General features: G+C 45.1%; 1 protein-coding gene across 2 annotated transcripts in view; it reads left to right on the top strand.

Annotated features, from left to right (window-relative positions):
* The first annotated feature begins 7,535 nt into the window (after positions 1–7,535).
* URAD (ureidoimidazoline (2-oxo-4-hydroxy-4-carboxy-5-) decarboxylase) overlaps positions 7,536–26,475 on the top strand; it is a 98,459-nt gene continuing 79,519 nt past the window's right edge. For both annotated transcript variants that reach the window (XM_073583352.1, XM_073583351.1), the window contains exon 1: positions 7,536–7,769. In XM_073583352.1, coding sequence (XP_073439453.1) covers positions 7,595–7,769 — 175 coding nt within the window. In that variant the 5' untranslated portion in view covers positions 7,536–7,594. The remainder of the gene's footprint in view (positions 7,770–26,475) is intronic.

Raw genomic sequence — 26,475 nt, 5'->3', positions numbered from 1 at the left:
TATGGATAGCGTACACATTCAAAATATATGTCTATACAGCAGGAGGCAGGCTCAGACGGTGTTAGGCCCAGTATGGATTGCACGTGATTGCACAAAGGTTAGAAAGGGTACCGTATCCCCGGATAACATGTATGGATAGCGTACACATTCAAAATATATGTCTCAGGAGGCAGGCTCAGACAGTGTTAGGCCCAGTATGGATTGCACGTGATTGCACAAAGGTTAGAAAGGGTACCGTATCCCTGGATAACATGTATGGATAGCGTACACATTCAAAATATATGTCTCAGGAGGCAGGCTCAGACGGTGTTAGGCCCAGTATGGATTGCACGTGATTGCACAAAGGTTAGAAAGGGTACCGTTTCCCCGGATAACATGTATGGATAGCGTACATATTCAAAATATATGTCAATACATCAGGAGGCAGGCTCAGACGGTGTCAGGCCCAGTATGGATTGCACGTGATTGCACAAAGGTTAGAAAGGGTACCGTATCCCCGGATAACATGTATGGATAGCGTACACATTCAAAATATATGTCTCAGGAGGCAGGCTCAGACGGTGTTAGGCCCAGTATGGATTGCACGTGATTGCACAAAGGTTAGAAAGGGTACCGTATCCCCGGATAACATGTATGGATAGCGTACACATTCAAAATATATGTCTCAGGAGGCAGGCTCAGATGGTGTTAGGCCCAGTATGGATTGCACGTGATTGCACAAAGGTTAGAAAGGGTACCGTTTCCCCGGATAACATGTATGGATAGCGTACACATTCAAAATATATGTCTATACATCAGGAGGCAGGCTCAGACGGTGTCAGGCCCAGTATGGATTGCACGTGATTGCACAAAGGTTAGAAAGGGTACCGTATCCCCGGATAACATGTATGGATAGCGTACACATTCAAAATATATGTCTCAGGAGGCAGGCTCAGACGGTGTTAGGCCCAGTATGGATTGCACGTGATTGCACAAAGGTTAGAAAGGGTACCGTATCCCCGGATAACATGTATGGATAGCGTACACATTCAAAATATATGTCTATACATCAGGAGGCAGGCTCAGACGGTGTCAGGCACAGTATGGATTTGACGGCCCAGATTACACAGCGGAGGAGCAGGGAGAGGTAAAGATTGCAAATGCTGGGGCCCTGCCCAAGCAAGGGGGGCCCACTCGTGGGCGTCGGTACTGGCACTGGGCCCCTCATAGTACAGCGGTGTGTCTGACGGCGGGTGTGCACCACCACCGTCAGAGACACTTGATTGCACTATGAGGGACCCTGTGCCAGTGCCCGCGCCCAAGAGTCGGCCAACCCACCTGTCCAGGGCAACGGCACTCGCACGGTGTCGTGCGCTAGGTGGTGACCCCGGCCATGGGGGGGGAGGCAGCACAGTTAGGGAGTTTTAGAAAGTGGCATATGTTGATGTTGGACATTCAGCTGATGCAAAAGGCGAAATAGGTGAAGTCCCAGGAAGAGGTGGACCAAAGCAAGCCATTTTTCTGTCACCCTATGTGTCATCAGGGGAAGGTGGGACAAAATCCTTGGAAACCCATGCATGGTTCATTTTAATGAAGGTTAGATCATCCACATTTTGGGTTGACAGACGGGTCCTTTTTTCTGTCAGGATTGATCCAGCTGCACTGAAGACTCTTTCCGATAGCACACTTGCAGCTGGGCAAGCGAGCTCCTGTAAGGCATATTGGGCCAATTCAGGCCAGGTGTCCAGTTTAGCGGGCCAATAGTCAAAGGGGAATGACCTGTGTGGGAGAACATCGATATGGGAGGAAAAGTAGTTTGTAACCATAGTTGACAACTGCTGTCTCCTGTCACTTTCCATCGATGCAGTATTACCAGTTGTGTGAGCGGTATTTGAAAAATCAGTCCACAACATTGTCATGAAACCCCTGTCTCCAACGCCACTTCTGCTGTGTGCACCACGAACACCTCTGCCAAGCTGCCCCCGGCCCGTACGGCTCGTGTGAGAACCATCACCGCTGCTGTGTGCTGGGAATGCCTCAAGCAACCGATTTACCAGAGTTGCTTGTTTATTAGCCAATATTAGGTCAAGGTTCTCCTGTGGCATGATGTTTTGTAATTTGCCTTTATAGCATGGATCCAGGATGCTGGCCAACCAGTAGTCATCATCGTTCATCATTTTGGCAATGCGGGGGTCCCTTTTTAGGATCTGCAAGGCATAATCTGACATGTGGGCCAATGTTCCCGGTGTCAATGATGCACTGCGAGTGCTGGGTGGAGGAGCACTTTCTGGCAAATCCACATCCCTCCAGTCACGCACAAACCCTGTACCAGACCTTGCCACGCCAACATTTTCACTTGCCCCACGAGATGCATCCTCCTCCCCTAAGTAATCATCCCCATCATCATCCTCCTCCTATGTCACAGGCTCGATGGCACAGCTGTGACCAAAGTGACTAGAGGATAAGGGAGATTTTGAATCTCTGCACACACTTTTAGACACTGGACACTTTTGGATTGTGTGAGGCCCAATGAATATCTGAGCGCTACGTGACAGGCTCGATGGCACAGCTGTGACCAAAGTGACTAGAGGATAAGGGAGATTTTGAATCTCTGCACACACTTTTAGACACTGGACACTTTTGGATTGTGTGAGGCCCAATGAATATCTGAGCGCTATGTGACAGGCTCGATGGCACAGCTGTGACCAAAGTGACTAGAGGATAAGGGAGATTTTGAATCTCTGCACACACTTTTGGACACTGGACACTTTTGGATTGTGTGAGGCCCACTGATATCTGAGCGCTATGTGACAGGCTCGATGGCACAGCTGTGACCAAAGTGACTAGAGGATAAGGGAGATTTTCAATCTCTGCATACACTTTTGGACACTGGACACTTTTGGATTGTGTGAGGCCCACTGATATCTGAGCGCTATGTCACAGGCTCGATGGCACAGCTGTGACCAAAGTGACTAGAGGATAAGGGAGATTTTGAATCTCTGCACACACTTTTGGACACTGGACACTTTTGGATTGTGTGAGGCCCAATGAATATCTGAGCGCTATGTGACAGGCTCGATGGCACAGCTGTGACCAAAGTGACTAGAGGATAAGGGAGATTTTGAATCTCTGCACACACTTTTGGACACTGGACACTTTTGGATTGTGTGAGGCCCACTGATATCTGAGCGCTATGTGACAGGCTCGATGGCACAGCTGTGACCAAAGTGACTAGAGGATAAGGGAGATTTTGAATCTCTGCACACACTTTTGGACACTGGACACTTTTGGATTGTGTGAGGCCCAATGAATATCTGAGCGCTATGTGACAGGCTCGATGGCACAGCTGTGACCAAAGTGACTAGAGGATAAGGGAGATTTTGAATCTCTGCACACACTTTTGGACACTGGACACTTTTGGATTGTGTGAGGCCCACTGATATCTGAGCGCTATGTGACAGGCTCGATGGCACAGCTGTGACCAAAGTGACTAGAGGATAAGGGAGATTTTGAATCTCTGCACACACTTTTGGACACTGGACACTTTTGGATTGTGTGAGGCCCAATGAATATCTGAGCGCTATGTGACAGGCTCGATGGCACAGCTGTGACCAAAGTGACTAGAGGATAAGGGAGATTTTGAATCTCTGCACACACTTTTGGACACTGGACACTTTTGGATTGTGTGAGGCCCACTGATATCTGAGCGCTATGTGACAGGCTCGATGGCACAGCTGTGACCAAAGTGACTAGAGGATAAGGGAGATTTTGAATCTCTGCACACACTTTTGGACACTGGACACTTTTGGATTGTGTGAGGCCCAATGAATATCTGAGTGCTATGTGACAGGCTCGATGGCACAGCTGTGACCAAAGTGACTAGAGGATAAGGGAGATTTTGAATCTCTGCACACACTTTTGGACACTGGACACTTTTGGATTGTGTGAGGCCCACTGATATCTGAGCGCTATGTGACAGGCTCGATGGCACAGCTGTGACCAAAGTGACTAGAGGAGAAGGGAGATTTTGAATCTCTGCACACACTTTTGGACACTGGACACTTTTGGATTGTGTGAGGCCCAATGAATATCTGAGCGCTATGTGACAGGCTCGATGGCACAGCTGTGACCAAAGTGACTAGAGGATAAGGGAGATTTTGAATCTCTGCACACACTTTTGGACACTGGACACTTTTGGATTGTGTGAGGCCCACTGATATCTGAGCGCTATGTCACAGGCTCGATGGCACAGCTGTGACCAAAGTGACTAGAGGATAAGGGAGATTTTGAATCTCTGCACACACTTTTGGACACTGGACACTTTTGGATTGTGTGAGGCCCAATGAATATCTGAGCGCTATGTGACAGGCTCGATGGCACAGCTGTGACCAAAGTGACTAGAGGATAAGGGAGATTTTGAATCTCTGCACACACTTTTGGACACTGGACACTTTTGGATTGTGTGAGGCCCAATGAATGTCTGAGCGCTATGTGACAGGCTCGATGGCACAGCTGTGACCAAAGTGACTAGAGGATAAGGGAGATTTTGAATCTCTGCACACACTTTTGGACACTGGACACTTTTGGATTGTGTGAGGCCCACTGATATCTGAGCGCTATGTCACAGGCTTGATGGCACAGCTGTGACAAAAGTGACTAGAGGATAAGGGAGATTGGATTGCTTTTAAAAAAGCAGTTTGCGGAGCAGTGGGTAAACAGCAATGCAGGAATGTCAGGAAGCCTTAAGGGGGTTTTACACTAAGCGATATCGCTAGGAATATCGCTAAAACGTCACTGGTTTTGTGACGTTATAGCGATATTGCTAGCGATATCGCTATGTGTGATACTTACCAGCGACCGGCTCCCCCGCTGTCCATCGCTGATCGCGCGAGAATGTCCGGCTCCATTTCTCGTCGGGCGCTTCCTGCTGAGACTTCCTGCTGTGACGTCCAGCGACGCGTGGAGGCGGGCGGGAGGACGTCTGGATCGCTGTGTGTGAATGGTAAGTATCGTGCGCTGCGTCGCTGCTGAATCGCTGTGAGGTCTTTCTGTATGAAAGCTCACTAGCGATCATTTAGCGATGCACCAGCGATCCTGACCGGGTGGGATCGCTGGTCGGATCGCTGGTGCATCGCTAAATGTAAAAGGGCCTTTAGAAGGCAGCCCAACAACCAACACCACTGATACACCACTATATAGCCTCCCCTTGCACTGCACACACAGTGACTGGTGTGTTGTGCAGGCCAAATTGCTAGCAGCAGAAGCAGTTTTTTTTTCTTCTCAGCAGGACAAAAAAAAAAATTGGGATTGCTTTTAAAAAAGCAGTTTGCGGAGCAGTGGGTAAACAGCAATGCAGGAATGTCAGGAAGCCTTAGAAGGCAGCCCAACAACCAACACCACTGATACACCACTATATAGCCTCCCCTTGCACTGCACACACAGTGACTGGTGTGTTGTGCAGGCCAAATCGCTAGCAGCAGAAGCAGTTTTTTTGTCTTCTTCCCTGCCTAACGCTCTCCCTACAGAATCAGCAACCTCTCCCTATACTGAGATCGGCAGAAGTAAGATGGCGGTCGGCGTGCACGCCCTTTTATACCCCCTGTGACGCCCACCAAAGCAAGCCAATCACTTGCATGCCCTTCTGAAAGATGGTGGTGACCCCTGCCTATGTCATCACGTTGCCCACAGTGTCCGTGGATCCTGATTGGCTGAAAAAGAGCGCAAAACAAACTTTTGAAACACAACTTTGGCGCGTAAGTCTCCGACCTCGTGGCCGACCTCATCCTAGGGTCGGGTTTCGTTTCATGAAACCCGACTTTGCCAAAAGTCGGCGACTTTTGAATTTTTTCAACCCGTTTCGCTCAACTCTACTCATAAGTATTCCACTTACAGGGGTCCCCCCTTACCTGTGATGTCTTACCGCCTCTGTAACTGGTTCCTTTATATGCAAAGCCTTGTAGGTCCACATCCGATAAACCTGTCCTCCTTCTTTCACCTCCTTCAAACACTGACTACTTACTTCTATACCCCTTAAACCTTCCCACTGGTTCCCCTAGAGGGCCGCCCTCCTCCACTCCCACTAGACGGCCTTGCAGTTAACCCTGCAGGAACATGACAAACACAATAACCACTGGGATAAAATACTTCTTATAATATGCACAAATATAACCACACAAAATAATTTTCAAAAGACTTACCTCGAAATCTTTTTAAGAGGGACATTACTCCTGGTCAACCCTCTTACATACAAACAGTCCAGTATCAAACAATGCAGCACAACACAAAATGTACACTATGCATTCTGTCACAATTCCACCCCTTAGTGTGTCTGGGATACAGTTTTGTGTCCCAGGTGATTGCCCAGCTACTTAGCTGGGCTGTCAGTCCCAAATCTTTGTCATACGTAGACTCAGCTCTGTATGGTTTGTTTCTCTGTGTCTTGTGCTTTGCTTGAAGATCTTTTTGCTGGATGGCTTGGATCTCATTCTCACAATCCATTTTGCCTAGCTCCTTTGCTCTGATCCTTTATCCTCCTGGTATTCTGACCTCACACCGTTACCTGACTACGCTTTTGTCTCTTCCATCTGTTTATGACATACCCTCCTGGACTTTGACCTCAGTCTCCTTGAATTCCCTGCCCCACGGCTTGTCTATGAGAAGTGATTCAGGGTCACACATACAATGAAATCACTCTACAAAATGTTCCCAAGCTTTCTTTTTAGCCTTAGCTAAGGCTCTATCTCTCCCTCTGCATGGTGTTGTTCTCATGTTTGTTATCCTACTCTAATATAGTTGCTTGTCTGCTAAGGCTCATCTTCTAAGGCTGAAATAGGAAGTGCTTCCACCATTCCATGACTATCATGTTTTCCTGCAGCTACAGCACTCTATTGATGGCCCCCTTTATTAGGCCCCTTTATACCTCTGGCCTATTTTCTTCTCTCGACAATAGCATTGCACCTATGCCTACCATGTGGCTTCTGCCATACTTTGACTCACTTCCTGCTTTCAGTCTTTATATAGTTTCCACCTGGTCCCCACTACCCAGAGCCATCTAGTGTTGTCACTTGATATTGCAGAATAAGCTCTTACACATTTGATTACATATAAAAAGGAACAAGGAGACAATAGTCATAGAAGCAAATGTCATATGAGTAAGGAAAGGTAAGATTTAACTCTCTCAGACTTACAGTGACAGCTCTCCTTCCTTATTTTCCTTCCTTCTAAATTCACCATCTGCCATATTATCTTCCTACTCCCACAGCTAGAAAATTCACGTGAATCACAAGGTATAGCGCTAATTTGAAAAGTCAATAAATCCTTCTTCCAATACATGACATGACAATGTGCAGATTATTTTGTAAGAGCATTGCATACAAACAATTCAAAGGAAAAATTGCTGTAAAAACTACATGATTTATATTTTTTCTCTCCTCTTTTCTTTGCCTGGTGAGCATTGTCAGTGGACTTTAGCTTTCAGATTTTGGAAAAGTCAGCGACCTTGGTTCCACTCTTGGCTCTATGAATAGTTAACAGTAAACTTATTAACTAACGTTAGGAGGACTTCACTGCACTTTTCTGGAGGTGTTACACATAGTTCCCACTGTTGGGTCAGAAGATGGATCTGGAAGCTATAAACTCTATGAATTATGAGCAATTCCTGGACATTTTTGGAAATGTCATTGAGAAATGTCCCATGATTACAGCCGCAGTGTGGTCCACGCGGCCGTTTTCTACCATCTGTGACGTGGAGGACAGCGTATATGAATTTATTGAATCTCTGCCAACATCAGGTAAAAGTGTGGACTGCGTGTTGTTTCGTGAACAGGAGATTATGGGCCCGATTCATTATTGTATTTGTGCCTGTTTTTTTTGTTGAGTTCTGCTTGTTTTGAACCTTTATGTGTTTGCACCAAATTCATCTTTCCATTTGCGCCCTTTTGAAAATCTATTTTTATATGGATTCACCTGGGTTTTTTTTTTTTTAGTTTGTGACCTTGGACATAATTTAGGATTTCCAGATGTTTTTGCCTGATTCATTATTTTCCCTTTAAAAAATTTGCAAATGTACTCCAGTTGTTCTGCTGAAGTACAATTGCAAATTTGCAGTTCTACCCTGGAGTGATCCTATGTAAGCAAGCATAATTTGCGATATTTTGCAAAGCGTGGGACTTTTTGCACTAAAAAGTTGCAAAGATGGTTACACACAGAAAAAAAGACCATTTTTTGTTCTGTATAAGATTCATGAATTTGGCGCAAAATACATCAGCAAATACCACAAGACAAACTGAAAAAGCTTGTGGTGCGTCTGCCTAGACTGTTTACTGCACCAATGTATACCAAAAGGGCATTCCTTTGGCAGTAGTCTCAGCAATTATAGCCTATGGACATGATTGAGGTAGACACCTATTGTGATGTTGTGTGTGTAAAACATAATTTAACATCCAATAACATGACAATTTCAACAGTTTGGAACTCGAGTCAACATTTTGAATCTTACAAGGAAGACTAAGTCCACATATTGCCATCTTTGAGACCTAGGCACCAAAGGGGATCACTCACATACAGTTTTTCCATGACATGGGTGAGGTCACACTGAAGAGTTGCCTTGGCGGGGCCTCCACCAAGGCAACTCTTCAGTGTGACCTCACCAAAAGCATCCCAGTTTTGTGACCCCATTTGAGTGTGAAATGAAGTCTCAACTTCAAACAGTCCCAAATCTCCAACAGGACCCCCAACTACCCAACTAGAAAGGGTCTTTAATAGTATTGATCTTTTCAAATAGGACCTCTAGGCTCCAGGGCCTGGGTGCGACTGCAACTCCTGCACCCACTGCAGTTACATCTTTGGATAATGGAGTAAAAAACTTTTGTGGGATAAAGCCAATGGACCTCTTTGATATGTCTTCCCTTTGCCTTGGCCATTTCTTGGCTGAGGTGGAAAAAACTCTTCCCAGCACTGACCACTGGAGATGGAGCGATGGAAACAGGCAAGAGTGGCTCAGCTATGCAGCTCCTGTAACACTTGAGTTTCTTTTTCTTTTAAAACTAGCTTGGCCCGTGCAAAATTTTCGCACATTGGTCGTCGGGGGCGCAGGCAATTTCAGAAAAAGAAAGCTGGTCAAATGTAAATGTATTTCATGAGATGATAAACACAGACAGGTATTTATATATGTAGATTGGTAATACAATAAATTGGTTTGATAAATAGAGGCCAAAAAATGTCTTCCGGTTGAGGTGCCACCTGCAGGTCATTGTGTCTTTCTGCAGGTTTATGAAAATGAATGTTTAAACTGTATTTAGTGATAAAATCGTGAATGTGTGGATGTTTGGCTCTTTTCTTGCTGAAGGGAGCAAGTTTACCTTTCAAATGTTGTGTCATTTGTGTGTGTTGGGCGAAGTAATCAGCGAAAAAGCAGTGCATGTTTACAAATGTGTTTGCATATGTGACTCACCATTTGTGTGTGTAGGGCTAAGTAATCACTGAAAAAGCAGTGCATGTTTACAAATGTGTTTGCATATGTGACTCACCTGCAGTGAAGTTTGCAATCCTCCAAGGTGCCTGAAATGGGGTGGGCAAGAACTTGAGCAAGCTGGAAAGACCCCAAGGCAAATGTTTGGATTTGTTTGTGATGTCTGTAATCAGCTTTGTGGTAGTGTGCTTTGGGGTAGTGTGCTGCCACCTGCAGGTCATTTAACCTTTCAAATGGTGTATAATTTGTATGGGTGGAGTATGAACAGAGCAAGTGCGCAGTTCAATAGGCAGTGCACGTTTACAAATGTGTTTGCATATGTGACTCACCTGCAGTGAAGTGTGCAATCCTCCAAGGTGCCTGAAATGGGCTGGGCAAGCAATTTGGCAAGCTGGAAAGACCCCAAGGCAAATGTTTGGATTTGTTTAAGATGTCTGTAAGCATCTTTGTGGTAGTGTGCTTTGGGGTAGTGTGGTGCCACCTGCAGGTCATTTTTCCTTACTGCAGGTTTATGAAAATTAATGTTTAAACTGTATTTTGTGATCAAATCATGAATGTGTGGTTTGCTTGGCTATTTTCTTGCTGAAGGGGGCAAGTTTACCTTTCAAATTGTGTATCATTTGTGTGTGTGGGTGAAGTATGAACGGAGATTCAAAGTAATCACCAAAAAACAGTGTTTAGAAATAATAGAATAGATAAATTCAATCAATGTACAATAATAATGCATTCAGTTATTTAAAGGGAACCTGACAGGAGATTCTCGCTGACTGGACCATGAGTCAGGTATATGTACTCAAAAATTCTGTAGAGAATATATATATTTAAAAGCCATCCGAGGATGATACGCTTTAGCTAAGTAGTCCAAGGCTGGTCCCTGACTTCTACTCCCTGTTCTGGTTCCTCAGACTGACTGATCTCTCCCTATATGCTTGCACATAAGGAAAGTGTTAGCAGCAGACTATTCAGGATACTCTCCAAGCGTGTGACAACAGAGCTTCTTTATTCAGGAACAATATATGATAAGTTTAATAGATGAGGAATAAATCATTTGTGTGTCTCTATCTGTGCAGCATCTACAGCAGGCTGCTTCTCTCATACACTGACACAGGAAAAACAGGAAATACAACCACATGCTCTCCCTGTGTGAGCCTCTGGGAGTTTTTTTTTGTTCTAACTTTATAAACAGCATACAAATCTAGCAACTAAACACTCATAGACAGGAATGGAGTTGTTGCACCCAACATATTCCAACAGAAAGACCTGTCAGCCTACGGGAACATGGTGGAGAGAAGCCGCTGGGGACCGGCCTTGGACTAGTCAGTCCAGACACATTATCTAGACTTGCCAACATAGTTTCTTTTATGTTTTCTGGACAACTCATCTAAAAATCATGGGCAGACAATATTTTTGACTGATACATTGCAAAATTATAATAAATCATTAAAATTTTAGATTCTGGAAGTCTAAAACCCAGAATAGTGATTATGAAGACATTAGCAAAATTCGTTGTGAACTGTAAAATGATGATAACTACAGTTTTAAAATTCCATCAAAACTCCTCCAGATTAAAAAAATATTGCGGACACATTCATTTTATCTAAGGTTGAGGTGAAACAAAAAATGCCCCTTTTTAATACAAACTGTCCATGAATTTCCAGACAGTTGGCAAACCTCTTTAAGACCAACTAACTTCTTAAAGCCAATGCAGAAAACAAAGTAGCAGAGAGGCTCCTAGATCTGTTGAGGTTTCTATCGTGTTGATAAAAAGAAAAAAGTTAATAAGTTATTATTACCCTTGATAGTTTGGCAGGAGAGCAGTGCAGTAGGGTCTACCATAAACACTAGGTGTCGCTCTTACACTGTCTCATGATTTTATATGGCATTCGAAGATTTTTTTTTCCTGTTCCTTATATGTTTAATCTTATGAGTCATTTTCCTGAAACAACAACAACACACCAAATTGCACAATGTAACCTACATGTGTTTTCACTGCACATATTGTGCAGAAGGTAGCGGATTTCTCACTTTGCATATTAATGAGTGAAATCAGCTATGAAAATCTACTACAATATAGGGCTCGTTCACACTTGCATATAAATCTGGCATTCATAGGATACCGCGTTTTCTGCTACATACAACAATGCTGTGGCACTGCTGAATATAGCACAAGCCATCGGATGATCACAGGTTCAAGTCCGCTAAAGGGATTAACAAACAATAGTGAAAAGTAAAAAATATGACAAAAATAAAAGATCTATATATAGAAACGCCTTATTGTGTCTGTCTGTAACCAAAATCGCGGGCCGCTGATTGGTCGCGGCCGCCAGGCCCCCGCCAGGCCGCAACCAATCAGCGACAGGCGCAGCTCTTTGTAACGGTAAGCTGCGCCTGCCGCTGATTGGTTGCGGCTGCCAGCCGCGACCAATCAGCGGCAGGCGCAGGCCTTAATCTGTAAAAAAGAGAATTAAAATAAAAAGTTATTCTCACCTTCCGATGGCCTCCTGTCTTCTTTCCACGCGCCCGGCCTCGCATTCCCAGTAATGCTTTGCGGCTTAGACCGCTGATGACGTCACTCTCGCCAGAGCGAGAAAGAAGACCGACGTCATCAGCAGTCTAAGCCGCAAAGCATTACAGGGAACGCGAGGCCGTGCGCGTGGAAAGAAGACAGGAGGCCGTCGGAAGATGAGAATAACTTTTTTTATTTTTTATTTTTATTTTTGTACAGGGCCGCGGCAGTGATTGGTCGAGGCTACAGGGCCGCGTTGCTGATTGGTCGCGGACAGAAGGCAGCGACGCTGATTGGTCGCGGCTACACGGAAAAGGGGGTGAGGGGACCATGCATACCAGGAAAGGGGGGTGAGGGGATCATGCATACCAGGAAAGGGGGGTGAGGGGATCATGCATACCAGGAAAGGGGGGTGAGGAAACCATGCATACCAGGATTGGGGGGTGAGGGGACCATGCATACCAGGATTGGGGGGTGAGGGGACCATGCATACCAGGATTGGGGGCTGAGGGGACCATGCATACCAGGATTGGGGGCTGAGGGGACCATGTATACCAGGATAGGGGGTGAGGGGACCATGCATACCAGGATAGGGGGTGAGGGCCCAATGCATACCAGGATTGGGGGGTGAGGGGACCATGCATACCAGGATTGGGGGGTGAGGGGACCATGCATACCATTATAGGGGGTTGAGGGGACCATGCATACCAGGATTGGGGGGTGAGGGGACCATGCATACCACGAAAGGGGGGTGAGGGGACCATGCATACCAAGAATGGGGGGTGAGGGGACCATGCATACCAGGATTGGGGGTGAGGGGACAATGCATACCAGGATTGGGCGGTGAGAGGACCATGCATACCAGGACTGGGGGGTGAGGGGACCACGCACACCCCAAAAGGAGGGTAAGAGGACCATGCATACCAGGACTGGGGGGTGAGGGGACCATGCATATCAGGAAAAGGGGGTGAGGGGACCATGCATACCAGGATAGGGGCGTGAGGGGACCATGCATACCAGGAAAGGGGGGTGAGGATACCATGCATACCAGGATTGGGGAGTGAGGGGACCATACATACCAGGAAAGGGGGGTGACGGTGAGCATACATACCAGGATTGGGGTGTGAGAGGACCATGTATACCAGCAAAGGGGGGTGAGGGGACCATGCATACCAAGAAAGGGGGTAAGGGGACCATGCTTACTAGGATAGGGGGGTGAGGGGACCATGCATACCAGGATTGGGGGGTGAGAAGACCATGCATACCAGGATTGGGGGGTGAGGGGACCATGCATACCCCGAAAGGAGGGTAAGAGGACCATGCATACCAGGAAACAGGGGTGAGAGGACCATGCATACCAAGATTGGGGGGGTGAGAGGACCATGCATTCCAGGATTGGGGGGTGAGGGGACCATGCATACCCCAAAAGGGGAGTAAGAAGACCATGCTTACCAGGAAAGAGAGGTGAGAGGACCATGCATACCAGGATTGGGGGGTGAGAGGACCATGCATACCAGGTTTGGGGGTTGAGGGGTAGCATGCATATCAGGATTGGGGGTGAGAGAGCCATACATATCAAGATTGGGGGTGAGAGAACCATACTTGTCAGGATTGGGGGGTGCATTATTGCATTATTATTAAATCTTCAAAAATAAACTGCATACAGTGGGGAAAAAAGTATTTAGTCAGTCAGCAATAGTGCAAGTTCCACCACTTAAAAAGATGAGAGGCGTCTGTAATTTACATCATAGGTAGACCTCAACTATGGGAGACAAACTGAGAAAAAAAAATCCAGAAAATCACATTGTCTGTTTTTTTTTCATTTTATTTGCATATTATGGTGGAAAATAAGTATTTGGTCAGAAACAAAATTTCATCTCAATACTTTGTGATATATCCTTTGTTGGCAATGACAGAGGTCAAACGTTTTCTGTAAGTTTTCACAAGGTTGCCACACACTGTTGTTGGTATGTTGGCCCATTCCTCCATGCAGATCTCCTCTAGAGCAGTGATGTTTTTGGCTTATCGCTTGGCAACACGGACTTTCAACTCCCTCCAAAGGTTTTCTATAGGGTTGAGATCTGGAGACTGGCTAGGCCACTCCAGGACCTTGAAATGCTTCTTACGAAGCCACTCCTTCGTTGCCCTGGTGGTGTGCTTTGGATCATTGTCATGTTGAAAGACCCAGCCACGTTTCATCTTCAATGCCCTTGCTGATGGAAGGAGGTTTGCACTCAAAATCTCACGATACATGGCCCCATTAATTCTTTCATGTACCCGGATCAGTCGTCCTGGCCCCTTTGCAGAGAAACAGCCCCAAAGCATGATGTTTCCACCACCATGCTTTACAGTAGGTATGGTGTTTGATGGATGCAACTCAGTATTCTTTTTCCTCCAAACACGACAAGTTGTGTTTCTACCAAACAGTTCCAGTTTGGTTTCATCAGACCATAGGACATTCTCCCAAAACTCCTTTGGATCATCCAAATGCTCTCTAGCAAACTTCAGACGGGCCCGGACATGTACAGGCTTAATCAGTGGGACACGTCTGGCACTGCAGGATCTGAGTCCATGGTGGCGTAGTGTGTTACTTATGGTAGGCCTTGTTACATTGGTCCCAGCTCTCTGCAGTTCATTCACTAGGTCCCCCCGCGTGGTTCTGGGATTTTTGCTCACCGTTCTTGTGATCATTCTGACCCCACGGGGTGGGATTTTGCGTGGAGCACCAGATCGAGGGAGATTATCAGTGGTCTTGTATGTCTTCCATTTTCTAATTATTGCTCCCACAGTTGATTTCTTCACTCCAAGCTGGTTGGCTATTGCAGACTCAGTCTTCCCAGCCTGGTGCAGGGCTACAATTTTGTTTCTGGTGTCCTTTGACAGCTCTTTGGTCTTCACCATAGTGGAGTTTGGAGTCAGACTGTTTGAGGGTGTGCACAGGTGTCTTTTTATACTGATAACAAGTTTAAACAGGTGCCATAACTACAGGTAATGAGTGGAGGAAAGAGGAGACTCTTAAAGAAGAAGTTACAGGTCTGTGAGAGCCAGAAATCTTGATTGCTTGTTTCTGACCAAATACTTATTTTCCACCATAATATGCAAATAAAATGAAAAAAAAAACAGACAATGTGATTTTCTGGATTTTTTTTTCTCAGTTTGTCTCCCATAGTTGAGGTCTACCTATGATGTAAATTACAGACGCCTCTCATCTTTTTAAGTGGTGGAACTTGCACTATTGCTGACTGACTAAATACTTTTTTTCCCCACTGTATATATTCTAGAATACCCGATGCGTTAGAATCGGGCCACCATCTAGTATATAAAAGTTCAAAAGTTTCACGACATTAGAAATGAAAAAACTACACTTATTTGGTTCGCTTTTGTAAAAGTCAAATCTATCAAAATATGAAATATGAAATAAATATGAAATAAATTAATCTGATCAGTAACAAAAAAAAAATCAAAATGCCAGAATTGCATTTTTTTGGAAAAGAAAATAACAGAAAAGAATGTAATAACAGGAGATCAAAACATAGTATCTGCCCCAAAATGAAAACAGTAAAAACATCAGCGTAGGGAATGAAAAAAACCGAAGGCTCACACAGCTCCATATCTCCAAAATTGAAAATGTTACCACTCTATGAAAATGACGATGCAAGCAAAATTTTATTTTTTTTCTTACAAATTCCAGATTTTTTTTCACCACTTAAATAAAACAAAAACTATACATATTTGGTATCTGCGTTATCATACTGACCTGGAAAATCATATTGTCAGGTCATTGTTACAGTAAAATGAAAGCTGTAAGCAAAAAAAAAAAAGGAAAAAACCCAAACATTTCAACAATTGCATTTTTTTTGCTATTTTGCCACACTTGGATTATTCTTCCCCGCTTTCAATTATATTATATGACTAGCTGAAGAGCCCGACGTTGCCCGGGCATAGTACCTAACTGTGGGTCCCGCTGTCTTCCTTAACATCCCCGCTCTCCACCCACCGTCCCATTCTAACCCTCCGCAGACGCACTCTACATCCATGTCCCGGTGTCCCTCCACAGCCCCGCTCTCTTCTTCCACAGCCCCGGTCTCCCGCTCTCTCCCTCCAGAGCCCCGTTGTTATGAATGAGTCACCGAGGAGGAAAAAACAAAAAGCAAGCTAAGCGCAGTTGGCGACGGGGCCCCTGTCCTGAAGACTGTCTTCCTCACAGCCCCGCTCTTCATGCACTGTCCTGCTGTATCCATCCTCAGCCCTGCTCTCCAACCAAGTCCCACTCTGCTGCTTCGTGATTGGTTGGTGATATACACACACACACACACACACATACACATTCAGATTTATATACAGAGATAAAATGGATGATGTAATTCAAAATTGCAATTTGTCCTGCAAAAAACAAGCCCTCACAAGGAAGAATAAAAAAATGTATGTTTCTTGGAGTAAGGGGAGTAATAAAAGAATGCGCAAAAATAAAAAATCGCCTGGTCCTTAAGGAGTTAAGTAACAAGGCATGCTGTAAATTTGAAAATCTGCTATTTTTCGGGAAAGCTGTGTGTGAAAAATTGTTTAATAATTGTTAAAAAGAATGAACATGGAGGTGAGAGGTAGTCTGAAGAAAAATGCCAAAACTGTAAGGCTGTGTGCTCACTATGAGTTTTTGGCACTGCATATTTTCCCTGTGACCAAAATGCAACGTCTTTGGCTGTGTGCCCATGTTGTGCTTTTAAAACGTTTCCGCCGCGTTTTTGCCGTAGTGGAAATGCTTAAAAAACGCATTCCCATGCAACCCTTTGGGATTCTGCAGTTGCTGTGCCCATGCTGAGGGTTTTACCGCTGAGTAATCCCATCGCCGTAAAATCTGCAGCATGTCCATTATTTCTGCGGAATCGCAGCGATTCCGCCACCATAGAATTGCATTGAAACGCTCATTTTATGCATGTGGCTATGCCCACCATGTGTAAAGTGAGCGCTTCATGTGCGGCTGGTACCCAGGGTCTGGAGGAGAGGAGACTCTCCTCCATGCCCTGGGTACCACATTCCTGTAAAAAATAGAATTAAAATAAAAAATCAGGATATACTCACCCTCTGTCGCCCCCTGGAGTCGTCAGCGGTGCATGGGGCGCTGCCAGCAACTTCCGTTCCCACGGATGAATTGCGAGAATCACCTGAGATGACGTCACGGTCGCCTGACTGCTATGTCATCTGATGTGATTCTCGCAACGTATCACTGGGAACGGAGCTTGCCGGCAGCATCACTGAGAGCAGGGAGGACTCGGAGGGCCGAAAGAGGGTAAGTATATCCCTATTTTTTATTTTTTAATTATTTTTAACATTCTAGCTTTTACTATTGATGCTGCATAGGCTGCATCAATTGTAAAAAGTTGGTCACACTTGTCAAGCACTATGCTTGTGTGACCAAGCTGTCAATCACTTTTCCAAACGATGCTCTCATATCGCTTGGAAAAGTGCTAGCGCTCAGCAAGCTAAAAATGCTTGCAAAACGCTTGTGTTCAGCGGGAAAATGCATGCGAATTCCGCATGCGTTTTACCAGCGGCGGGGAGTTGCGGAAATGCTGCAGAAAATTCTCCAGCATTTCTGCTACGTGGGCACATAGCCTTACAGTTCCAGCAATGTGGATGGGATTTATAGAAATCTCGTGCCCACTGTGATTTTTTTCTCAGAGTAAACTGATCTGCGGTGTGAGTTTCACATCTGCAATGTGTCAGTTTTTTCATTTTTCTACATTTCTTTGGTTTTAACAAGTGAAATGGGGGATTATTCACTTTTCATACAGTATATTTTTTATTTTTATCATATATTTAAAAACTTTTTACTTTCTTTTGATCACTTGTTCTGTATAGTGCAACACCATAGTATTGCAGTATATAGTGTAAATAATGGTCTCCCATTGAGCCCACCCATGGTGCCCCATCGGTACCCCTTGGTTGCAGCACTACATTTAATTGCTGTTAGTGGCATCTAGATGGTTAGCTGCAATCAGAGCTTAGCTCCTGCAGCTGCTGTTAGAGACAGAAGGGCTGTGTAACACCACTGGCATCTACCCTAGTGGAGCGGGCACAGCTCTTGAGCAACCTCCATACTTGTGGGCCCCAGTGCGGACGTACTGGTACATTCTGCACTAAGGGGTGAAATATGTAATAGAAAGTACTTCATTATTTTCCATTCATTGTGTACCAATTCCCAACATGTCCACCAGGGTTACCAATGATTTTTTTATTGTTATTATTATTATTTATCAAAAAGTCACAGACTGTCAACAATTTTTATAGATACATTGGAAAACCTTAATAAATTGCTATGATTTTAAGTGATACATTATTATTATTATTATTATTTATTTATCATTGATTATCATTGATTCCATGGTGCTGTACATGAGAAGGGCTACAGCCTGTAATTCTGCTATGAAGACATAAGCCACAGTCATTGTGAACTGTAAAATAATGATAATTACAGCCATTATAACAATCTTCTCTGGCTTAAACACATCAAATATTTGAGGAGGGAAAATGCCCTATTTTTGCGCACTCTCTGGGAATTTCTGGACGGTTGGCAACCTTGATGGCCGGTTTGTGGTGCTTGGAGGGTTAAGAATCCGCACTGACTAGACAGGTTACTTACTAACAAATAACCAGTGATTAACCTTTGTGCATTAGGCAGTAAAAACTCTGTCTGCGGCCTGTGTCATTGTGTTACTTCAAACATTAGGCTGCAGCGGAGATTTCACTTATTTATTAGATGTCTCCACTTTCTTCCAAAATAATGCCGGTTTCACAGGTCAGAATCACCGCAATGTCTGAATGTGCTCAATTCAACATCCTCATAGACTTATATAAGACTGTGGGGATTGACTAAGCTTGGAGCCAGGTCTGCAGTCACTCTATGCGACTGCAGACTTTTGTGAATCCTCACAGCCTGCACAGTGCACACTATCAGGATTCTCCGTTGCCAGCTCGGGGAGCGAGTGGTCATGTGACCACAAATATGCAATTTGCATACTACCAATCATATTCCGACTAGACGTGTCTGGCCTCAATAGATACATCTGTATTGAGCAAGGCATACGTGCAGCCACATGACCGTCTGCTCCCAGTGCGGGAGGATCCTGATAGCATGCAGTGTGCACATTGTGAAGATTCACAAGTCTGCAGTCACATAGGGTGACCGCAGACGTGAACCCCCAAGCTTGGACAACCTGTTTAAATTCAGGTCAGAAGACCTGTGCCCTGTCTAGACAGGATCGGGAATGTCAGATTTGTGAAACTAACCTTAGGACTCATTTAGACAACAGTGATTTTTCACGTATGGAAAATATGGCCTGTGTTTCATCAGTGTATGGATTCAAGTTTCATCAGTGTTTCATCAGAGACAAAAGATGCCGGCATGTTCTGAAGTGCCTTCCACCTGAAAAAGTCGCCAGGTTTGCAGACAGGGTCTGTACATACCCTAAAAGTACTTAAGGGGTTTAACTTCAAAAATAAGCCAAATCCACTTATATTGAAACATTCGGCCGATAGCTTAATGTGTCCATACACCCATGTGCCTCTGACTGATATTTCTCATCAGAGATAAGAATTCACCATGTCCGATTTCAAGGCCCCCATGCATATTAGGCTAATGTCAGCTGTACCCACTAATATCAATGGGTTCGGACAACAATTTAAAGTTTATGTGGGTGCAGGCCATTTGATCACCAGGAAAGATGTTAATCATTCAAGTTCGACTTTAGACTGCTGATTGCATTGTTCTTCTGCAGATAAGCCGCCAACCGACATGTTCAACTGAAAGAGCACTCCTGTGTATGGGTTAGGGCCCCGGCACACATAGCGACTCACCAGCGATCCCGACAACGATATCAACGTGTCAGGATCACTGGTGAGTCGCTATTGTGGCACCCCTGAGGCTCAGTCGCCACAGAGGTACTGCACCTTCCCCTCTCCTAAGGTGTGGTGCCCCACAATCCAGGTAAGTTGGGGGCTCCCGACCACACACCAACACTCGCACCCCACACAATAGAGTAGTTCAGCACAACCACATTGCGACTCCTTGCTTAGAGAGAAGCAGAGCACCTTTGGTGGTTCCCTGCTTGGAACACTAGACGTGCTGGGAGGTGGGTAGAGTTCAGAATATATATATGAGCGGGATGGTTTAGGATGACAGGTCAGTCTGACAGGAGGTCAGTGAGGAAGGAAGCCACTCGGGAGGAGTGGGGATCCCTGGAAGAAGGGATGGAGGAAGAAGTGCTGCAGCTGCCTCAGTGATCTGGGCCGGCTGGCACGGGAAAGGAAAGGAAAGAAGGAGAAGGACGTTGACGTGAAGCCTGAGCTTCCATAGAAGGGAAAAGACAAGTACGGAACGTAGGAGTAAAAGGGAACACAGAGAACGTGGGTTAGAGGAAGAACCCTGCCTAAAAGTTCTAAGCGCAAGGTCGGGGCCTGGTCCCCGAGGTTGTATGAACGCTAATGGTTCTGCAGCAGACACCGGTGAAGTAGTGGGCTGTAAATGCACTACTCCCATCTAAGACTTGAGGGCACAATAGCAACACGGATAGAGAGCCGGGACTTAGGAGTAGAGAGTCCCCGAAGCAGGCTACAGCTGTCTGCCGTGCAAGTAGAGTTCTTGGGAAAATCTGTGAGGAGGAACTCCAGTGTAACACGGTACTAGAGATCTTCACACTTAAAGGCGCTATAGAGGAGACGTTCAGGAAAGGCACATAAGTTGGCGGAGTGTGGAAGGGAGCATTCCATCTTGCCTGGGCCCCTGACCCGGAGGACACGGCATGGAAACGGGCACTACAGACTGTGAGTTAAGCGTTGGAACTACATGCCCTAGTGTCCTCCATGCCTTCCTGCCTCCACCCGCCTGGCACTGCTACATCCCCTGCGCCGGACACTACACCATCTAAGTGTCTCCACATCCACACTGCCCTGGAACAACAGCCCTGCCTGTGGAGGGCTATACCATCATTGCTGCACCACACCATCTGTCCCGGAGGATCTGTCTGCAGCGTCGGCTTAACACCTCCCTTGCCGAACACCACAGGTGGCGTCACTCACAAACTATTCCATTAACATCATTACACTCTTTACATCTTCCTATTACTTGGGCGCCCAGGGCCACGGTCCGGGTCACCACTGCTGTGACACATCCCACTAATACCGGCCCGGTACCGAGTACCCCACAGCCCTGTGAGGGCGGCCCACTATGTGATCGCTGGTTAGCTGTCAAACAGACAGCTTCACCAGTGATCAGCACCAGCGACGCCGAGAACCCGTCGTCGCTGTGTACTTTAGTTACCAGCGCGCTGATGCAGGGAGCTGGTAACTAAGGTACACATCGGGTTTCTAAGGGACGTGCGTCACTTAGAAACCCGATGTGTACCTTAGTTACCAACTCCCTGCATCAGCGCGCTGGTAACTAAGGTACACAGAGGGTTTCTAGGCATCGCACGGTGCTTAGAAACCCTGCGTTTACCTTAGTTACCAGCTGATCGCTGGTCTCCCGCCTGTCACAGGCAGCGATGCTTGAGGGCCAGCGGGAGATCAGCGGTCAAAGAAATGTCCAGGGCTTTCCAAGAGCAATCAGCGATACCGGCAGGGGGGCCGGTCGCTGATCGCTGTCACACACAGCGATCTCACTGGTGAGATCGCTGTTGCGTCACAAAACTTGTGACTCAGCAGCGATCTCGCTAGCGAGATTGCTATGTGTGATGGGGCCCTTAGTCAGCTCATATGTCTGTCGGCTGAACAATATTTTAACTAATGTGCATGGTCAGCTTCTGACTGCAGATCCTTTTTAAGAGATAAGCCACGACAAGAGATGTCTAGTATTGGTTTTCTCATACAGAACACAGGAGTGCTTGGTAAGGCGAGTGTTCCTGTGTATGGCAGAGTCAAGTGAGATAGATGCCGATCGAATGATTGAACCACTATTTAAAGCATACGGGGGCTTTACTCAAACACTTGTTTGGCTGACATATACATCCTCACTTAGACAGTTGCATTTTTCACCATCAGTACATAAATACAACACCAGAACCATAAACAGTACAAGAATACAGAGCTAGAACCATCATTAGTACACATCAGCAGAATCATGATCAAAACATGAATACAGCACTAGAACCACAATCAGTGAATGTATGCATCTCCAGAACCACCATCATTACATGAGTAAAGCACTAGAACGTCATCAGTTCATGAATACGTCACCAGAACAATTCTCAGTACAGGAATATAATGCCAGAATCACCATAAGTACACAAATTCATCACCAGAACCATCCTCAGTACACAAATACATCACCAGAACCATCATCATTACAAGAATATAACACCAGAACCACCATTAGTATATGAATACAACATGAACTTGCAACTCCCAGTATAAAAGTAAGGAGATTAGACTGTTCATAGTCACAGTTCATCTTTGCAGATTTCTTCTGCCTTCTGAAGTACATCCCAACACGGTACACTTAAAAATAACAGTATCATAACAATGCCTCCTGAATAAAATGAACCATTCATGCTAAATCAGCTCTATTATACATAACAAAATAGTCCAAAACTAATAGCCACCTCAATTCAGCATATTATATCTCAATTTCTGCCACAAATTTGTGCAGACATAACAAAGGCAAATAGGCAAAAAATAGATGAATCAATAAAACCAATCATTTATTAATAAATTTCATATTATTATGATTATGTTGCATAAAGCTTAATTCTGTGAGCATCTATCATTACATTTGTACTCCCTTTTTTTAGAAATTTCCTTGTAAAAAAGAATTTTATGAAATTTATTAATAAATGATTGGTTTTATTGATTCATCTATTTTTTGCCTATTTGCCTTTGTTATGTCTGCACAAATTTGTGGCAGAAATTGAGATATAAATCAGCTCTATGTTGTGCCATTGAATAGCCCCTCACTGTGCTCTCTAAACAAAAAATGACCCCCACAGTGTCCCTCTTATGATATATGGCCATAGCATTATCCTCTCCTATAAAATATTCTCACCAAACTATTTTCCTCATATACTGTGGCCTCCATGCCACCCCCTTATAAATTACAACTGCCACACTGTCCTCCCATATGAATTATGCCCAACACACCTTTCTTCCTTATGAACTTTGATTTTCACACTGTGCCCTCAAAGCTGCCACCTTTTCACACAGTCCGTCAAATATGCCCTTACACCATCCTGAGCCCTCTGTTCACACTGTCCCCACTCTGCTCACTCTTCACAATGTTCCAACCATGTTGACCCTTCTCTAGACTGGCCCCCCTTTACACTGTCAACCCTATGCTGCTCCCTCTCCATACTGAACCTCCTCTTCACACTCTCACCCACCACACTGCCTTCTCTCCATACTGAGCCCCTTTTTCACTGTCACCTTCATGCTGCCCCTCGCCATACCCAATTTCCTCTTCACAATCTCTCCCAACACATTGCCCTCTCTCCATACTGAGCCCTCCTCTTCACACTGTCCCCCTCATGCTGCCCTTTCTCCATAGTAAACTTCTCATGTTGCCCCATTTTCATACTGATACTCTCATGCTGCCCTCTCTCCCTACTGAGACCCCCATACTGCCTAACTCTCCATACGGAGCCCCCATGCTGCCCCTTTCTCTAAGCTGAGCCTCTCATGCTGCCTCCTATGCATTCTGAGCCCCCAAGCTGTCCCTTCCTTATACTGAATCTCCTGTGTTGCACTTTGTCTATAATAAACCCCCAATGCACTGCCCTTTTTCCATATTGAGCCCCCATGTTGCCTTTTTCATACTGAGCCCCCCATGCTCCCATCTCTCCATACTGAGCCCTCTGTCCTGTTCCTTCCACATGAGCTCCCCATGCTGCCCTGCTTTCCATACTGAGCCCCCCATGATACCTCTTCTCTATGCTGAGCCTCTTCTACTGCCCTTTTTCCAGGCTGAGGCCCCACACTGCCCCTTATTCATACTGAGCCCCCATACTGGCCCTTCTTTATTCTGAGCCACCTAAGCTACTCCTTCTACACAGTGAGCATGCCATGCTGCCCCATCTCCATAATGAGAAGAATAGAGAATAAAGACTATTGCATTAATTTATAATATATGAAGACTTTACCTTGAGGAGTTCTTTCCATCCATCCACCGAAGCTTTATTTTTCTTACTGCCTACCAAACACTATTTATTCCATAAAATACAGCAAATGTTGATTCTGCATCTGTTACCTCCTGAGAGTGTTTTGTAATGTTTTAGTCAGCTGATTTTGACTTCTGAAATTCTTCTGTTTTGCTGTACTAGTCCATAAGCTTTATTTTGCAGGTGGAACTACTTGATTGTCATAAACATCTCGTTAACAGAAATATTATCGATCCTACAATAGTCATCAACATGCACATCCTGTTGTAGAACATAAAGATATGAATATTATCTATAAGCCCAACCCTTCATATATCTGCAATCTATATATAAACTTTCTTGTACATTAGGTCTAGATAATACCTGCTCACAATGTAGAAGCTACTATCGTAAATAACCTTTGTCATCCTTTTAAAGTTACAGGGTTTTGGTGAGATAAAATGCAATGACCAAACTGATGATGTCTGGCCTAAGGAGGTTGAAGCAACTTTTTCTTGGCTTCAGTCATACTAGAATTGTTCTTTATGATTTACAAAATACATATTAGATTTTATCTACAGTATACTAATCATAATGACACTCTTTGTGACCGCATAAAGAATTGTATTGAGGCTGTCACTAAAACAACTCTTTGTTCCTGACCTATCCTAAGGGTACTGTTACACATAGCGACAGTCCAGCTATCCCGACAACGATACGACCTGGTAAGGATCGCTGGTATGTCGCTACATGGTCGCTAGTAAGCTGTCAAACAGACAGATCTGCTCAACGACACAGCAACGATACGGCGATCCGTATAACGACCTCGGCGGTTGTTGGGACCTTGTCACACAGCAGCGATTCTGACGACTCAGACCTCGATAGGCGTGAGCTCTGAGTCGCCAACAAGGCCGCTCGTCGATGTTATGGCGATGCATGCTGGCCAGAGGGACACCAACGATCAAAAAATGGCCTAGGACATTCAAGCACGATCAGCGATATCCAGCGAGGGGCTGGTCGCCTCTATGTGTCACACGTAGCGAGATCGCTGGCGAGGTCGCTGTTGCATCACAAAACCTGTGACGTTTCAGCGATCTCGCTAACGATCTCGCTATGTGTAACAGGGCCTTAAGGCTAGCCATACACATTAGATGGCTGTCTACTGAGATGGCTGTCTGCTTAACAACTGGCCAAAGCATTGTTCAATTCTCCCATACACGAGCGCATTGTGTTCTCTATGACAAAGCCGCCATCTGACAAGTCGGCCAGTGGATTATCTCTAGGACAACAATTCGATCAGCAGTCTGAAAATGGACATGTCTCGGCGCCCCCATGCATATTAGACGGTCAGTGGAATCAGCCGACATTAGTCTAATGTGTATGGGGTCTTTAGGATAGGTGATCTGACTGGTGGGGGTCAAATGCCTGGTATCCCCACTGATCAGCTTATTAGCTCAACCAACAGCTGGGTACAGAAAGTATTCAGACCCCTTTAAATTTTTCACTCTTTGTTTCATTGCAGCCATTTGGTAAATTCAAAAAAGTTCATTTTTTTCTCATTAATGTACACTCTGCACCCCATCTTGACTAAAAAAATAGGAATGCAGAAATTTTTGCAAATTTATATAAAAAGAAAAACTGAAATATCACATGGTCATAAGTATTCAGACCCTTTGCTCAGACACTCATATTTAAGTCACATGTTTTCCATTTCCTTGTGATCCTCCTTGAGATGATTCTACTCCTTCATTGGAGTCCAGCTGTGTTTAATTAAACTGATAGGACTTGATTTGTAAAGGAACACACCTGTCTATATAAAACCTCACAGCTCACAGTGCATGTCAGACCAGATGAGAATCATGAGGTCAAAGGAACTGGCCCAGGAGCTCAGAGACAGAATTGTGGCAAGGCACACATCTGGCAAAGGTTACAAAAGAATTTCTGCTGTACTAAAGGTTCCTAAGAGCACAGTGGCCTCCATAATCCTTAAATGGAAGAAGTTTGGGGCCACCAGAAGTCTTCCTACACCTGGCCATCCAGCCAAACTGAGCAATCGTGGGAGAAGTGCCTTGGTGAGAGAAGTAAAGAAGAACCCCAAGATCACTGTGGCTGAGCTCCGCAGATGCAGTAGGGAGATGTGAGAAAGTTCCACAAAGTCAACTATCACTGCAGCCCTCCACCAGTCGGGCCTTTATGGCAGAGTGGCTTGATGGAAGCCTCTCCTCAGTGCAAGACATATGAAAGCCCGCATAGAGTTTGCTAAAAAAACACATTAAGGACTACCAGACTATGAGAAATATGATTCTCTGGTCTGATGAGATGAAGATAGAACTTTTTGGTGATAATTCTAAGCGGTATGTGTGGAGAAAACAAGGCACTGCATATCACCTGCCCAGTAC

Source organism: Dendrobates tinctorius, unplaced genomic scaffold (assembly GCF_039654945.1).
Source record: "Dendrobates tinctorius isolate UK_male_01 unplaced genomic scaffold, ASM3965494v1 ptg000075l, whole genome shotgun sequence".
In the NCBI taxonomy this organism is placed as follows: Eukaryota; Metazoa; Chordata; class Amphibia; order Anura; family Dendrobatidae; genus Dendrobates; species Dendrobates tinctorius.
Note: the sequence above shows the minus strand (reverse complement) of the source record. Positions and strands in the feature narration are given on the sequence as shown.